The 17,500-nt window shown below is 35.3% G+C and overlaps 1 protein-coding gene across 14 annotated transcripts in view; it reads left to right on the forward strand.

The window, feature by feature from the left end:
* Positions 1 to 17,500, forward strand: part of LOC135224450 (synaptogenesis protein syg-2-like) — a 563,172-nt gene that overhangs the window by 110,216 nt on the left and 435,456 nt on the right. For all 14 annotated transcript variants that reach the window (XR_010316738.1, XR_010316736.1, XR_010316741.1 and 11 more), the window contains exon 2: positions 1,664 to 2,158. Coding sequence is in view for 8 of the 14 variants with exons in the window: in XM_064263445.1 (XP_064119515.1) it covers positions 2,041 to 2,158 (118 nt within the window). In the remaining 6 variants the exon portion in view is untranslated. The remainder of the gene's footprint in view (positions 1 to 1,663; positions 2,159 to 17,500) is intronic.

Raw genomic sequence — 17,500 nt, forward strand, 5'->3', positions numbered from 1 at the left:
TTTTTGTACTGGTTCTGTGCAAGTGCCGGACATTCGCTTGCTATGTGGTTTATGGTCTCGTTTTTAATATTGCACTTTCTGCTTTCGGTGAGATGTTATTTCCATCTATCGTTCTCAGAAAATATCTGATTTTTTGCCGCTGTTATTATTCTATCTGTTTCCCTTTTGAGCTCTCCCCTGTGTAACCATTGCTATATTTCATCGCTGGCCAGTTCTTTAGTCTGCCTCGTGTATTGTCCGTGCATTGCTTTGTTGTGCCATTCCCCTGTTCTGTTTGTCGTTTTCCTCTCTTTGTATATTTCTGGTTCTTCGTTTACTTTTATCAGTCCTTCTTCCCATGCACTCTTGAAGCACTTTCCTAGTTTTCTGGTTTATGCTGCGGAATTCTGCCTTCGTCCATTCCACTACTCCTGTGCTGTGTCTCATTGCTGGTACTGTCCATGTGATTTGGCTTTTATAATATTTCCGGCGTTGAGTTTTGACTTGAGTATCGCGTAAGTCTGCATATATTCTTTCCTGATCGTGTCGTTCATCTCTTGGTGCTTTATATCCTTTCCCTCCATTATTCTCAGATATTTGTATCCTGTCTCATGTAAGTTTGATGTTGTTCCCATCTTGTAGCTTGATCGCTTCAGCCCTTGTTACTTTGCCCTTTTGGATGTTGACTAAGGCACATTTCTGTATTCCAAACTCCATCCTGATATTATTATAAATCTTTTTTTATTTGATACATAAGCCCAAAAAAGCGCACTCCTCAAAATAAAGTTTCCATGTCAAAGATATAAAAAAAAAAAGAAAAAATCACAGAATTATAAAAGATAAAAATTAATCACAAAACATCAAAAGTAAAAAAATTACAGTGAGCTATGATATATCACTACATTCACCAGACAATTCAGAAGACAAATTCTTCTGGTGTGAAATAATGTAAGCAAGAATGCAGCTCTTGTTTACACAGTCGTTGCATCTCTGCAACAGTTGGGAGATGATGAGAAGGGTCGGATTTCGCGTCTTAAACGTCATCATTATCTGGTGTAGAGATTTAAATCCTTCTCTCACACATCTTTTCATGGGTTGAATTTCCTTCCCCACCCCCCTCTCCATCTTCTTCCGCTTTGTAATTATCGTTTTTTTATCATTATTATTCTCTTTATATTTAGTTTATTGGTTTACTTGCTATGTTGTTATTTGCATTGTTCTCGTAATGGAAGTAGATCTCAGTTGATATTTCAGTTAATTGCTGTTGAGGTATTAAATCAGGTAACTCATATACATATATATATATATATATATATATATATATATATAATATATATATATATATGTATGTATATGTATATGTATATAATGTATATTATATATATATATATATATATATATATTTATATAGTATATATATGTATATGTATTTATGTATATGTATATATATATATATATATATATATATATATAATATAATATATATTATATAATATATATATATATATATATATATATATATATATATATTATATATATATATTATAATATGTTAATATATATTATACACAAAACTGAAATCCATTTACATTTACTTTTCCACAATGTTTTGGGCAGCTTCGTTCACCTTTTGTATCTAAAAACGAAAAATATACCCATTCATTATTTCATCTGCATTTTCCAGGGCATAAATTGACAGGCACCATATTCTAGAAGGAAACAAAAACATGGTTTCATAATTTTGAAATGAAGTGTCAATACGTTCCAGAAAAACAGATATTAATCAGATGGTGAAGAAATTTATGAAGAAATGTATGAAATGTAAAGACACAGAGAATATATTAACAAGAAGTGACTCCGTAAACAAGTGAACAAAAAGATGAAGATTCCCATGGCTTAGAATAGACAGAAAAAACAGGATATAGATTAAAAAGAAAAAGATTACTTGTCAAAACTAAGAAAGTCTGTTAGGAGTCAGTGAGTGTAATGGTGGAATCACCTCTTCGTCAGTGAATAAAAGTTTTTATTTATCCAGTGCGTAAGTGAAACAAATAGGTAAAGATGAATACACAAGTGAGGAAGAGGAGAAAAGCAGGAGAAGTAGGGATGATGAATCTTCTGCTGCTCATCTGCTTGTATTCAGCGTCACAATTCTCCGGGGCTTCTGCAGAATTTAACGGTGAGTAAACATCTTTCTTTTTTTTTATCATTTTGTTATTATTTTATTTGGTAATCATTATTTTTGTTTTGGTCTGTATATTCAGCCATTTTCTTTTGATTATATTGCTAATTTTTGGCAATCACTATTTTTTTATCTAGTGTTTCCTCCATTTTATTCGATATTGTCATTATTTATTCATTTATTTATTTACTTATTTATTCGTTCATTCCTCGAGTGTTATATCCGATTAAGTATTTCTTTTTATTATCGTGAATTTTGCTGTAAAGCTTAAAAATAAAATTATTGTATTTAAGTATATTTTTAGAATAACTGTATTTATGTATTATTAAGAGATTTTCAATTTTTTTACTTTTTATCAGTACTGTTGCCTCTGCAACAAGTTATTTTTCTTATTTTGTCAGTTTTACTAATTTTGTATATTTAATTTAGCATTATCTCTATATATTTGTTTTAGAATTGTCACTGCATTTTGTTCAAATGTAATAATTCTGTGAGGTGATGCTACAGTAGGTTTAATGGTACTGTAATTCTTGAATTTTTTTCTTATCAACAATTTGTTGCGTTTTCCGTAAGCTAGTACTGTACATCCTGTTACTGGATTTATGTACACTTTCACCTTATGTCATATTTTTTTCTTATTTTTTAAACGCCCACAGTTATTTCCATGAGTTTCTATGTACTCTTTTGTTCCGATTGACGTCGTTCATACGTACTCTTGTATCGTTCCTAATTAGCAGACGGTCGATGTTAAAACGTGAGCTACAACAAAGGTCTATAGACCTTGGCTACAACAATGTTCCTAATTAGCTTATTTCTTCGACGCCCTTGGGCTTATTAGTACAGAAACCACGAAGAGACTTAAAGAAAACAAAGTGATAATTGTTAGTGAAAAATGCTAAAATCTTTTAAACAAACGTCAAAATGCAGTTGAAAAAATTTAGTAGGAAAAAGGACTTGCGTCATAAATGGGCATAAAACATTAAAAGCTCCTTTGCTTCTTAAGGAATGTTTGCCTGCCAAACACGGGACATTTTTCGGCCATTCTTATTTTTCGTCGTTGTGTAGGGGAACCTCCTCGATGTCTTTTGGAAACCGAGGAAGAAATCCTTATCTCCTTCTTCATCCTGAAGGAACCTTGATCCTAATCTCAAACCAAAGGGAGGGGAGAGGGGGAGGGGGGAGGTTCTTAGTTGATGAAATTTTCTCATGCGTTCTTTCCAGTCATGTGTGATCAGGCTTACTTATTTACTGTTTCATTCATACACACATACATACTTACGTGCATATATCTTTATATATATATATATATATATATATATATATATATATATATATATATATCATATATATCGATATATATATATCTTATATATATATATATATATATAAAATACATATAAATATATATATATATATATAGTGTATACATATATATGCATATACTATACTATTATATATATATATACTATATATATATATGTGTGTGTGTGTGTAAGTATGTATATAATAATATATATATATAGTATATACACATATATGTACATCACGTGTTATCCCACTATATATTGTGTATGTGTATGTGCATATATATATATATATATATATATATATATAATATATATATATATATATATATATATATATGCACATATAAACCGTATATATTATGTGTGCGCGTGTTTGTGTAATGAATGTGGGTGTGTGAACAGTGACTGTTTTCTTGAAGTACAAGGCTCATGAAGCCTTTAACTTTGACAACACGTTTCCTTTTTTAACCACTTCTCTGGCGGCAGAAAGGAGATCACCACAAAAACAAAAAGTGCGTCTTTTACATACCACGTAAAACACTAACAAGAACACTCCCCCTTTTGAGTGTAGCGAACCGCATAATTTATTTGAAAGGAATGAGTATGGATGGAGTTCATCTTATTTATTTATGTATTTGTATTTTTGTTCAAGCCGTTTCGTAATGGTGTCACATAGGGGTGTGGTCTTCAAATTCGATTGAAATAAAAGCACCCGAGTCTCAATCACGTATATCTGGACAGCCTGCGGGTACGATATGTCTTGGCGTTTGCAAAGCATTTGGTTGCTTATCTCTCTCTCTCTCTCTCTCTCTCTCTCTCTCTCTCTCTCTCTCTCTCTCTCTTTAATATTATCATGTTTCGTGTTTTTTCAATATTTAATTTTCTAAGATAATGATTTAATTAACACAATATAATGCTGACTCGGTTTTGCCTTTCATTCTCTTTCATATTTTAAAAAGTAATTCAATTAATGCGACTCTTGTAAGTGATTTAATATGATATTCCAATTTCTGTGTGCTTTTTATCAATACAGAGGGATTCCCCCCCCCCCCCGGCCCCCTCTTCTCTCTCTTCTCTCTCTCTCTCTCTCTCTCTCTCTCTTTCTCTATTTATTTCATATATCCTGTTTAGAACGTTATCCTTTGACGTAAAATGTTTCCTAACACACCACAAACAAGTTTTCCTTCTTTCGCTGAAGTAATTTCTCCTCATTCAAGTGCGCGAACGTTTCGTCATTTCTCAGAAACGTTTGTTACTTACAGTTTGTGGTTTCGTGAAAGAACCAAACCAGCGGACCATATCTACAAAAGGAAATATGCAGTCACAACGAATCGTAACACCAAAATACCTTTTGTACTCTGAAGGGGGGAAAGGAAACGGGAATGCATGAAATATGTCATTTTTCGGAGAAGCAGACCTTGTTTACTATTCCCCAAATCACCTCTCAGTGCTTTAGCCCTCGCCCCTAACATCCCTCACCCTCCCCTCCCTTCCAGACGTCCCCCACCGCCTCCTCAAGAGGCAGGGACTTTCCTTAAAGCGCTCGAATTCAAGACTCTCACTCGAAAGAAGACGACTGTAAACAATTCGTCTCCCAGTCCCCCATTCGTCCTGAATAGGTTTGTTAAGAGAGCCGTTTCAAAGCCGAGAGAGCCAGCCGAGTTATAACGAATAATGCGCGGCCGGGGACAGAGGAAAGCACTCTCCACGCTTCAGCCTGTTTTGTGTAGGAATTTGGACCTCGTAAACCTCCTTGTATTTCCCCCACGACGGCCACATTTGTTAGTGCCGCCTGGCCGACTGATGTTTGCATTTACTCTCGCTTGAAGCAGACGCGTCATGAATGAGTGCCTGCACTCCACAAGCATCCCAAGCAGGGACGACTTCCCCTTGCTCGGGAGGGGGTCGAAAAAGATTTCGTATTTTTTATAAATAGATGCGCCGTAGCGTGTGATGCTTCTCGCGACAGCTTTCATGATCCTTTTCTAGTGAGCGGCTGTGACATTCTGCGGCTTTCCACTTTGATGGAAAGCTCTCAAAACTAACTGCCAAGGCCAAAAGACGACCACAAAAGGTCAGCTTGTGAATGTGACTGCTCATTAAAAGTGTTTTTCGTGTCTTGTATCGTTTTGTAAGAATCGCTTTCAGCGTTATTGTCACGGTAATGGATCTCCTGGCGGGCAGCATGCATAAAGAAATGGCCTTTGATTTTTTTTTGTTCCTTTAAGGAAAAGGAAGCCAAAACAACTCGGTCTTAACCTAGATTACTACTTAGAACTTAAAGCTAACCCAGTTTACTTGTTAGCTTAGGCTACATAGAGCTTAGGTGGCTAATCCAGCACGATGCTTAGAGTTTTGGTTTGCTAATCCAGCTTACCGCGCAAAGCTAAGGCTTACTTACCCAACTTACGGCAAAACCCAAGCTTCCTAACCCAGCTCACTGCTTAGAGCTTAGGTTTGCCAACCCAGCTTACTGCATAGATATTAGGCTTGCTAACTCGGTTCACTGCTGAAGAACCTAAGCTTTGCTAACCCGACTTATTAATGCTTAGAGCTTAGTTATGCTAACCCAGCTCACTGCTTAGAGCCTAGGCTTCCTAACCCAGCTTATTGCATAGAACTTAGGCTTACCGACTCTATACATGACCGTCACTACAGCCTGTATTGATGAGGAAAACTCCCACCTTCTTTCGGCAAAGTCTAAAAGACATCAAATGACAACAAAAGGAAATCCTCTCCTTCTTTTTATAGGAGACAGCCTCGGGAGACCACCACATTGTAGGTAAGGCAGGACTTTTTGGCAAAGGAAAGATACACAGAGCTTAAGCTTCCTCGGTCAGCCAGCTTCCTCGAGTCAAAACATTCCTAGGAAGTTTTGTCTCCCTGTGCTCTCTGGTTGCCAACATTCCGGCTCATCGGGAGGATCTGTTTTTCAAAAAAGGACATTTCTTGTATTAGGCTGAAGGACATTGCCTTTGTTTTGCTGCTTTTGTTGTTGAGATTCTGATGTGATTATTTTATGAATTTTCGTGAAAAGGGATGACATTATTTTAATGACAATGACTCCTTTATCTGCTATGCTTTTCTTGAAAGGGTAATGGTATACTTAATCGACATATTTCTGTTCCTGAGACTGTGGTATATTCATTTTGTGGATTCTGGGAAAGGGGATAATGCTATTTTCGTTGCCATTTTTCTTTTTATGGTATGCTTTTCTTGAAAGAGGAATGATATACATATTCTTACATATTCCATTGTCCTTCAAAAGGACAATATTACGTTAATCCAGAATAATTAGATAGTCTTTCTCAAAAGCTTTTTTTTTCATGAAAAGAATGTAATCCACTGTTGCTGATCATTGTTTTATTTATAGTATAATGAAAGACTATTTTGATTTTTTAAAACGCTCTGTGGAATCGCAGATCTTATAAGAACATTCGTGGCTAAAAGTAAAGCTTTGTTAGAATGGATCTTATAAGAACATTCGTGGCTAAAAGTAAAGCTTTGTAAAATGGAGACATTTTGAATTCAGCAATGTCTGTTTATTCCTGCTTCTTTTCGTCCTTATGCTACGGAACTCCTTAGTGTTCTGTGTTTCCTGAAATATCCGTTCTTATATTTATTATTAGGAGGATTTTGTCAAATTAAAGAAAGGTTATAACCTAGGACGGTCTTGATATTTTTGCTTTCTGCGCAGACATACTCTCTCTCTCTCTCTCTCTCTCTCTCTCTCTCTCTCTCTCTCTCTCTCTCTCTCTCTCAGTACATCTATCCACATTTAAAATTCATAAGATTGAAACAATCTCCTTTCAAGGTAACCATAAATCCATGCTGATGGAATCCGCAATAAAAAAAAAAAAAAAAAAACTTAACATCCTTGCCTTTAAAAGATGGAAAACATTCAATCATTTTTTCCTGTTTTTAAAAAAAAAAAAATGTTTAAACAGGTTTCTCGTCCCCCCAATTCTTGCTAGATCCCTGTCGTAAACATGAGATATTTTTATACGCAGATGTGTACACCGCGGTGATGTTAATAAGTGATTTTTCCCCTACTCTGAAGGCACGTTTATCAAAGAACTGCTAAATATTGTTTTGGTAATCAAACAGCAGTCATGATTGATATGAGGTATGTTTGATTTTTTTTTCAATTTCAGAAGGAATATCAATCATAGAATATCTATATATAATGGTAATGTAAAATTAGATTTTTTGGAAAGTAAGAAAATAGAACTTTTGACATGAATTATAAGCATGTCTTATTGATTAAGGTTTGCCTGTACAGTTAGTTTCTTTCATTTAGTCCTTCTATAAGAGGAGTATATATATATATATATATATATATATATATATATATATATATATATATATATATATATATATATATATATATACATAAGGGCCGGAGCTGGAGCTCAAAGAAGATATATTCCGAAGGAAGTAGTAGGGAAAGGCATCCTCATCTTTCAACAGTTTATTAATGCCGACGTTTCGCGACGAATTCCAGGTCGCATTTTCAAGGCTAAAAATATATAAAGTTTACGAACATTATTAATTGATCTAATTTAATTTATATTAAAAATGTCGTGGCAACAGCTCTCAATACAGTAAAAAGTAAAAGGTTAAAAGGTAAAAGGTAAAGGTAAAAGTTAAAAGTTAAAAGTTAAAATTTGAACAGCACCTTCAAAGTCAGACATATTAAAAGTACAGGACTTCACTAAATTTCAGAAACACCTACCTATACAAAAGAAAGAGTAAAACTGACACAATATAGGTAAAAATACAGTGAGGCAGACCAGCTGCCCAAACTAGGCTATGAACAATTTTACAGAGGACGTTTGGGTATTTAACGACGGTACAGTCTTTTTAATAATGATAGATTCTAAAATTGTCAGGTTGTTGTTGTTTCCGCAGTTGGCCCAAGATAGAAAATCCTTGCTGTCAATATATTTACTGGTTTGGGAATTAATTTTTATAGTTCGTGTTTCTTTAATTTTAAACGGAAACTCTATTTTAACCCTCCTCCATAGAGCTTATACTCATCATCAATGGATAGGCTTTCACGACGAAATATCCTTTCTGGTGAAATATTTTAATAATAATGTTTTCCTTCACGACTTTTTTCAGATCTCTAAACAAACTGCTGACAGAGAAAAATGGTGCATTCAACACCGGTATCTACTGTATCGAGACTAAAGATGTTTGCAAGTTTCCCTTTCTTGCATGGTGATACCTTTAGGAGAACATGCACATCCACTATTCAAAAGATGTTCCGGCTGTGGACTTGAAAATTATCCCCAAAAATCCCTTAACCATTGGATCGCTGTTTAGAGTCAAAGACCGACTCAGTCCTCTGCTTTCGTCCAGCGTCGTATATAAATATACTGCCCAGATGTGATCACGGGACATACGTGTTTGCACGAGGAGGCTGTTGAAGGTTCGAATTGATTCCCACAGGGGCATAAGCCATAGAACAGGTAGTAGGTTATCAAATCCAGAACAATCCAATATACGGAATCACTCAAAAAACATGTAAAACATATATTGACAGCAAGGATTTTCTATCTTGGGAGGGGGGCCAACTGCGGAACAACAACAACCTGACAATTTTAGAATCTATCATTATTAAAAAGACTGTACCGTCGTTAAATACCCAAACGTCCTCTGTAAAATTGTTCATAGCCTAGTTTGGGCAGCTGGTCTGCCTCACTGTATTTTTACCTATATTGTGTCAGTTTTACTCTTTCTTTTGTATAGTAGGTGTCTGAAAATTTTAGTGAAGTCCTGTACTTTTAATATGTCTGACTTGAAGGTGCTGTTCAATTTTAACTTTTAACTTTTAACTTTTAACTTTTACCTTTTACCTTTTACCTTTTACTTTTAACCTTTTACTTTTTACTGTATTGAGAGCTGTTGCCATGACATTTTAATATAAATTAAATTAGATCAATTATAATGTTCGTAAACTTTATATATTTTTAGCCTTGAAAATGCGACCTGGAATTCGTCGCGAAACGTCGGCATTAATAAACTGTTGAAAGATGAGGATGCCTTTCCCTACTACTTCCTTCGGAATATATATATATATATATATATATATATATATATATATATATATATATATATATGTCTTATATATATATATATATATATATATATAGTATATATATATATATATATATATATATATATATATACAATACATACATATACATATATATATATATATTATATATATATATATATATATATATATATATATATATATAAAACTGTATGCAGAAAGCCAGGTACAAGAATATATATTATAAAACTACAAGAGAATTTACTTCATTGTGGATTGTATCCCCATAAAACTGTATATATATATATATATATATATATATATATATATATATATATATATATATATATATACTGCAATAGCCACAATGCCTTCTTAACTTCTTGAATTCTTTGCTCTTTTATGGATACGCTTGTCACTACAAAGCCTGAAGATCGAAGTTCAAAGAAATTTGAAGAAATTGCGATGTCCGGTACCTGGGTTCGTTTGTCCCGGTACCGGACATCAAAATTTTTTCCAAATTTCTATGAACTTGGATCTTCAGGCTTTGTAGTGACAAGCGTATCCAAAAAAGAGCAAAGAATTCAAGAAGTTAAGAGGGCATTGTGGCTATTAAAGTTTTTATATACTATATATATATATATATATATATATATATATATATATATGATACACACAATATATATATATATGTCTATATATAGTATACATATGAATATATATATATCTATATATATATATTATATCAATATAATATATATATATATATAATATATACATTTATATAAATTTATATCTCTCCTTATAGAAGGACTAAATAAAGAAAAACTAACTTCACAGTCAAGCCTTAATTAAGAGGACATATGCTTTCTTATAATTCATATCGAATATTGTATATATATATTATATATATATATATATATATATATATATATATATATATATATTGAGAGAGAGAGAGAGAGAGAGAGAGAGAGAGAGAGAGAGAGAGAGAGGCAAGTCTACCCTCATACCCACCTTCGTATAAATAATGTCGCAGAGCTTAAAAGTACCCGAAGTCCCTACACGCGAAAAAGGAAAGAAGTCGCCTAAGCGAAGCAGCCTGAATTACCGGTTTTCATAAAACACTTAACCTGCCACACGGGAGCAACGCTGGCAGTCGCTGGAAGGCTTTGCAGGGGCAGCCGCCCCCTTTGTTTGTGTGTTAATGAGGTCACGGGAGATTTGCCCTGTTTTATTAGCGACAACAAACAACCGCCTCGCGCAGGGGGAAGGAGAATTTATCGAATTTATCGCGCGAGGTAAGAAACAATACTGGAAATTTACTGCGCGAACTGAGAAACAATAATCACAGAGACCCCTCTCGGGCCATATTTTGAACTGGGGCGGATAATCACGACGTTGGAAGGACTAAATGATCCCAATTACGGAAATTATTGGCCCTCGTTACCCAAGGGTCGGTTTTCACGCTTCGACCTCCCAAAGGCGACGTCGCCGTTTGCTCGATCGCCGTCTGACATGCAACGCGATTTGCATTATTTTGAGAGGGTTCGTCGGGGGGAAAGGAAGGGACCCCCAACCCCATATAAATGACTAAGTGGCAACCCATCTCAAAGAGTTACCAACTGTCAAAATATTGTCGACTCTATGTTTCAACTTGGCGTTCTTGCCATCGTATAAATTCGATTCCCGGGCGATCGAACGCTTACACTTTACGCCTTGCATTCTGGTGAGTCGCAATTTATTCCCGTTGGGGATGTATGTCATCATCTAGAAGCAGCAGGAATCCACGAATGACGTAATATGTGGGAGGACAGAAAGAGAGAGAGAGAGAGAGGAGAGAGAGAGAGAGAGAGAGAGAGAGAGACGAGAGGTTTGGTATGAATGATCGGGCAAGGAGAAATTCTTGAGCTTATTGGAGAGACCCGCATGACTGTGCGTACGTGTTTGGAAGACGTTGTGTGTGTTGACATTTATTTTTGTGTCTGAATTAAGTGGAATTATGGATGGACTCGGATGTTTTTTTCACTCTACTTTGTATGTATATCTGAAGAGAAACATATAGCAATAACATTCGCTCGCATTAGAAGCAACGAGTTAAAGTAGGTACATACTAGAAACTTAATCTACATGAAGTTATGTAGAGGTCGTTTTGAACTCTTGAATTATCACCATATTCGTAGAGAAGAGACATCCAAAGACCAGAGAGGCGAATTGACGAAAAGAAATCGGTCAGAATAATCAGGGATGACTGATACGACAATCAATTGAGCCTTGGTACTGTTTCACAGCACACTCAGATGTACCCTTTGATTTCCGGAAATGTTTTGCAGTTAAACTTTGCCCAAAACGTAGCCTGAATAAACTCCATGGGAAACATTCTTCAGATGAATTACTGAAACATCAATACTGAAACTAAATGGCACATTGATATCTTCTAATATAAGGAAGGCCGCGTCGCAACTGAACGTGACCTTACGCAAGACAAGTTGGTGAACAAATTAACTTAACAAGCTTTGCATACCGTAGTTAATGCACTTTAAGTTCGCTGATAACATGAGAGTATACCAAACGTTGTTGCAGGTTCCCAAAACGAGGAGAAATATGCTGACGTCTGAATTTCTTACACTTTAAATCTCTCTCTACTTTGACGATTCCTTTTCCTAGACCAGTTATTGATCTCATTTTTCTAAACTGGTCAGTATTCTGTCTTCTAAACCAGTCCAAACTAGTCCGTGTTTCCTTCCAAAATGCTCAGCGATTCTTACTTCTAAACTAATCATTTATTTTTCTGTTGAACCAGTCGGTGATCCTTTCTTCTAAACCGGTTGGTGATTTTTTCCAATCAAGGTCGGTGATTCTTCCTTTTAAACTGATCATTGATTTCTATGTCCAGTCAGGTCAGTAATTCTAACATTTAAACCAGTTTTTGATTCTTCTTTCTACACGGAGCAGTGACACATTCCAAACAAATCAGTAAGTTTACCATCTAAACTGATTAGTGATTCTTTCTTCCAAACCAATTAGTTATCCTTCCATCTAAACCGATCAGTGACTCCTCCTTCACTAACCGTTCAGCAAGCCACTGGAAGCACTCACCCTTAACTCAAAACCCTCGCTCTTTGAGCCTTGGATATCCGAAGCCTCTGCCTTATTGGGAATACCTCCGCACTCTCAATTTGTATTCTTTGGGAAGAAGGAAAAGATATCTGATACACTTCAAAAGGCCTGGGTCGAGTTTCTAGCCTTTACTTTCATCGCTGGAAACTCGACTCTTGTGCCTGATGTATGGGTCGTAACTATGTTCCAGACACAGTCTTCACCCTTTCCCGTTCTTCTTTTTCTTTTTGGTTTGGTTTTTATTCTAGGGCTGGGCTACGAAAGGGTTGCTCGTTCCAATGGCGTTTGCGCGATGAAGAGGCGTAACGCTGACATTTCTCCAGTTATAACTTTGACGTGAAATTTGTATGCAATGATCTATTCGGTTTGTAAATTGATTGCGTGATTATCTTTGTAAAATAAATTTATTGACTGACTTTCACAGAAAAATTGCTCAGAAAACTTCCCTAAAAATAATAATATAATTAATATCTAGAATTGCCAGAGGACCATGAATTTTAATCGCTCGACTACCTCACAAGAAACAACTTTGAGTAAAAAGTACCTCGAAATTTATGCTCGATTTACTTTCCCAAAAAAATTGCTCGAAAAAGTGCCCTAGAAATAAACGTCCGATTTACTTTCACAAGAAGAGTTGCACAAAAGTGCCCTGATAATGAATGCTCGACTTACTTTCACAGAAAAGTAGCTCAGAAAGTGCCAAAAAAAAAAAAAAAATGAATACACCAATTACCTTCACAGAAAAGTGGGAAAAAAGTCCTTTGAATTTTAAGGCTCGACTTATTTTCACAGATATTTTGCTTAAAAAAAATTGCCATGAAATAAGTGCTCTTACAGGAAAAATCATAGTTTATTTATCCAGTGAAATGTTCGATTCCTATGCAAAAATGTACCTTTGAGGAAATGAGCAATGATGGGAAATCACTTTCTGCTATTTAAAAGGATAATGGAAATGAAAACTTGCAGTTTTCTCTTTCGTTTTTAATTTAATGACGACAATAATCTCTTTGGACACTTGAATAAGAAGGATTATAATCTTGATAACGTGGTGTTCTGTATCAGGACCAAATTCTTTCATATTATTATTATTATTATTATTAGCAGGTTAACAAGAATAAAAGGAAATAAACTTTTCTCAAGACAGAAGGAAACTCATTTTCCGAGCGACATGAAAAAGTAAGAATAGTTTATGGGGATCTAAATGTTCCCTGACACTGTGAAGCATTTTAAGAATTCAGACGTGGAGAGAGAGAGAGAGAGAGAGAGAGAGAGAGAGAGAGAGAGAGAGAGAGAGAGAGAGAGAGAATTCAGAATTCGAAAGACATTATTGTCGCTTAGTTTTTCTTTCTCTGTATTTTTCTTTTTATTAGTTATTTTCATGTCATTTATCAGCTCATTTCTTCTTGAGTTGACACTTTATGCTTCAGTTATTTTTTCCTTACAGGTAGTGATGGTTATTACCTAACATTAGTTTTTTTTCTATGATTTTTTAATAATACCAATGTGTAATCCTGCCTAATTAGTTTCATTAAGGCTATAAAACTGACATTTTTTCATGATTGTAAAATTTTTTTTTACGTGTTGCTATGCAAGTTTTATCACTTTTCAGTCTGAAGAGAAAAAGAGATAAACTAACGCGTATGTTTGAATGCTTGTTTGTTCTTGCTATAAGTTTGTTTGCCTTCTCGTATGTTAGTGAAGATTATGCACAGGATACCGTGGAGACATAATCCAAAATTTGCTACCTGTCTTATATGTTATCGCCACCGTGAAGGACAAATTTACTGAAAAAAAAACGAAAATCCTTAATGATTCATGCAATGGGTAACACGCTTCTAGAATGCTCAGGTGCCAAAAAAATCTCTCCCCAATTAGGAACTACATTTCCATCCTTTCTTATATTTTTTTTTTTTATTCACGTAGTAGTGATTAATGAAGTTCTTGAATGTTCAGATACCAAAAAAAGTAAATAAATAAAACGGTACCTAATTAGGAACCACCTTTCAATACTTCTCTACCCTTTTTTTTTATTTGATCTCGTTGAAAGATGCCTGTATATCTCCTCGGTGACTTTTGTATTATTTTTATTCCTTTTGTGTTCTGGTTTCTTAAAAGGTATCTTTTTTTCATGGTAAATGGCGTCTTCAAGATTACTGAAGAATCTTCAGCATAAGATATATATACTTGGATATTAATCTCTTATTTTCCTCTATGCATCGTGCAAGACGTACGTGAGAATAATAATAATAATAATAATAATAATAATAATAATAATAATAATAATAATAATAATAATAATAATTAAAAAGATACTTATTGTAGCATGAGTCCTGACAGGGAGAAACAAATCCATAGTTATGTATATGAGTACATATATTCAAGTATAAATCTGCACAGAAAGCTCTCGGGAAACTTTTCCGAAATCTTTATGTACATATTTATATTTCAATATATTTACTACATATATATAACTGTGGATTTGTTTCTCTAATAATAATGATAATAGTTATTTTTATTTTTTATTTATTTATTTATTTATTATTATTATTTTTTTTTTGTCTATCACACTCCTTCTCTTCGACTGGGTGGTATTTATAGTGTGGGTTCCGGGTTGCACACTAGTTTTTCCAGATTCCTTTTCAGGGATCTTGGGATCGTGCCCAGTGTTCCTTTGATTATGGGTACAATTTCCACTGGTATATCCCATATCCTTCTTATTTCTATTTTCAGGTCTTGATACTTATCCATTTTTTTCCTTTCTCTCTCTTCAACTCTGGTGTCCCATGGTATTGAGACATCAATGAGTGATACTTTCTTCTTGATTTTTGTCCATAACGTCACGTCTGGTCTATTTGCACGTATCACCCTATCTTTTCTGATACCATAGCCACAGAGGATCTTTGCCTGATCTTTTTCTATCACTTCTTCAGGTGGGACTCGTACCTAGTACTGCAAGGTAGCTGGTATTTCTTGCACAGGCTCCAGCGGAGGGCTATTGCCACTGAATCATGCCTCTTTTTGCACTGGTTCTGTGCAAGTTCCGGACATTAACTTGCTATGTGGTTTCTGGTCTCTTTTTCATATTGCACTTCCTGCATATGGGTGAGATGTTATTTCCATCTACCGTTCTTTGAACATATGTTATTATTATCCGAATCTCTGGCTCAGCGATGCTTCTTAGTAACTGGCATCACTGAGCCAGAGAAGCGATAACAAGAAAAATAGAGAAAATAATACATAAAACCAATTCGCTTAACGCTGCCATTTTATGTTACAGAATTTTGACCCTGTATTTGACCATGACCTCTATAGGCGCTCTACTAGCCTGTTAAGTAGCACGGAAAAAGCCGCTATTCGCAAAGTAGAGAAGAATCTCTACAAGTGTAACGCTGCTGAAGTAGCCATTACTTTTAATAAAGTATGCTTGAGAGAGGGTCTGCTTCCTAAGTACAACAACAACAACAATAATAATAATAATAGTAATAAAAATATATTATTATTATTATTTTTTTTTTTGCTCTATCACAGTCCTCCAATTCGACTGGGTGGTATTTATAGTGTGGGGTTCCGGGTTGCATCCTGCCTCCTTAGGAGTCCATCACTTTTCTTACTATGTGCGCCGTTTCTAGGATCACACTCTTCTGCATGAGTCCTGGAGCTACTTCAGCCTCTAGTTTATCTAGATTCCTTTTCAGGGATCTTGGGATCGTGCCTAGTGCTCTTATGTTATGGGGTATTTTCCACTGGCATATCCATAACCTTCTTATTTCTATTTTCAGATCTTGATACTTATCTATTTTTTCCCTCTCTTTCTCTTCAACTCTGGTGTCCCATGGTATTGCGACATCAATGAGTGATATTATTATTATTATTATTATTATTATTATTATTATTATTATTATTATTTTTTTTTTTTTTTTTTGCTCTATCACAGTCCTCCAATTCGACTGGGTGGTATTTATAGTGTGGGGTTCCGGGTTGCATCCTGCCTCCTTAGGAGTCCCATCATCTTTTCTTACTATGTGTGCCGTTTTCTCTAGGATCACACTCTTCTGCATGAGGCCCGGAGCTACTTCAGCCTCTAGTTTTTCTAGATTCCTTTTCAGGGATCTTGGATCGTGCCTAGTGCTCCTATGATTATGGGTATGATTTCCACTGGCATATCCCATATCCTTCTTATTTCTATTTTCAGATCTTGATACTTATCCATTTTTTCCCTCTCTTTCTCTTCAACTCTGGTGTCCCATGGTATTGCGACATCAATGAGTGATACTTTCTTCTTGACTTTGTCAATCAACGTCACGTCTGGTCTGTTTGCACGTATCACCCTATCCGTCCTGATACCATAGTCCCAAAGGATCTTTGCGTGATCGTTTTCTATCACTCCTTCAGGTTGGGTGCTCGTACACTTATTACTGCAAGGTAGCTGATGTTTCTTGCACAGGCTCCAGTGGAGGGCTTTTGCCACTGAATCATGCCTCTTTTTTGTACTGGTTCTGTGCAAGTGCCGGGCATTCACTTGCTATGTGGTTTATGGTTTCATTTTTCGTATTGCACTTCCTACATATGGGAGAGATGTTATTTCCATCTATCGTTCTTTGAACATATCTGGTTCTTAGGGCCTGATCTTGTGCCGCTGTTATCATTCCTTCAGTTTCCTTCTTTAGCTCTCCCCTCTGTAGCCATTGCCATGTGTCATCGCTGGCTAGTTCTTTAGTCTGTCTCATGTATTGTCCGTGCATTGGTTTGTTGTGCCAGTCCTCTGTTTCTGTCTGTCATTCTCCTGTATCTGTATATTTCTGGGTCCTTCGTCTACTTTTATTAGTCCTTCTTCCCCCCATGCACTCTTTA

Source organism: Macrobrachium nipponense, chromosome 12 (genome assembly GCF_015104395.2).
Source record: "Macrobrachium nipponense isolate FS-2020 chromosome 12, ASM1510439v2, whole genome shotgun sequence".
Lineage (NCBI taxonomy): Eukaryota > Metazoa > Arthropoda > Malacostraca > Decapoda > Palaemonidae > Macrobrachium > Macrobrachium nipponense.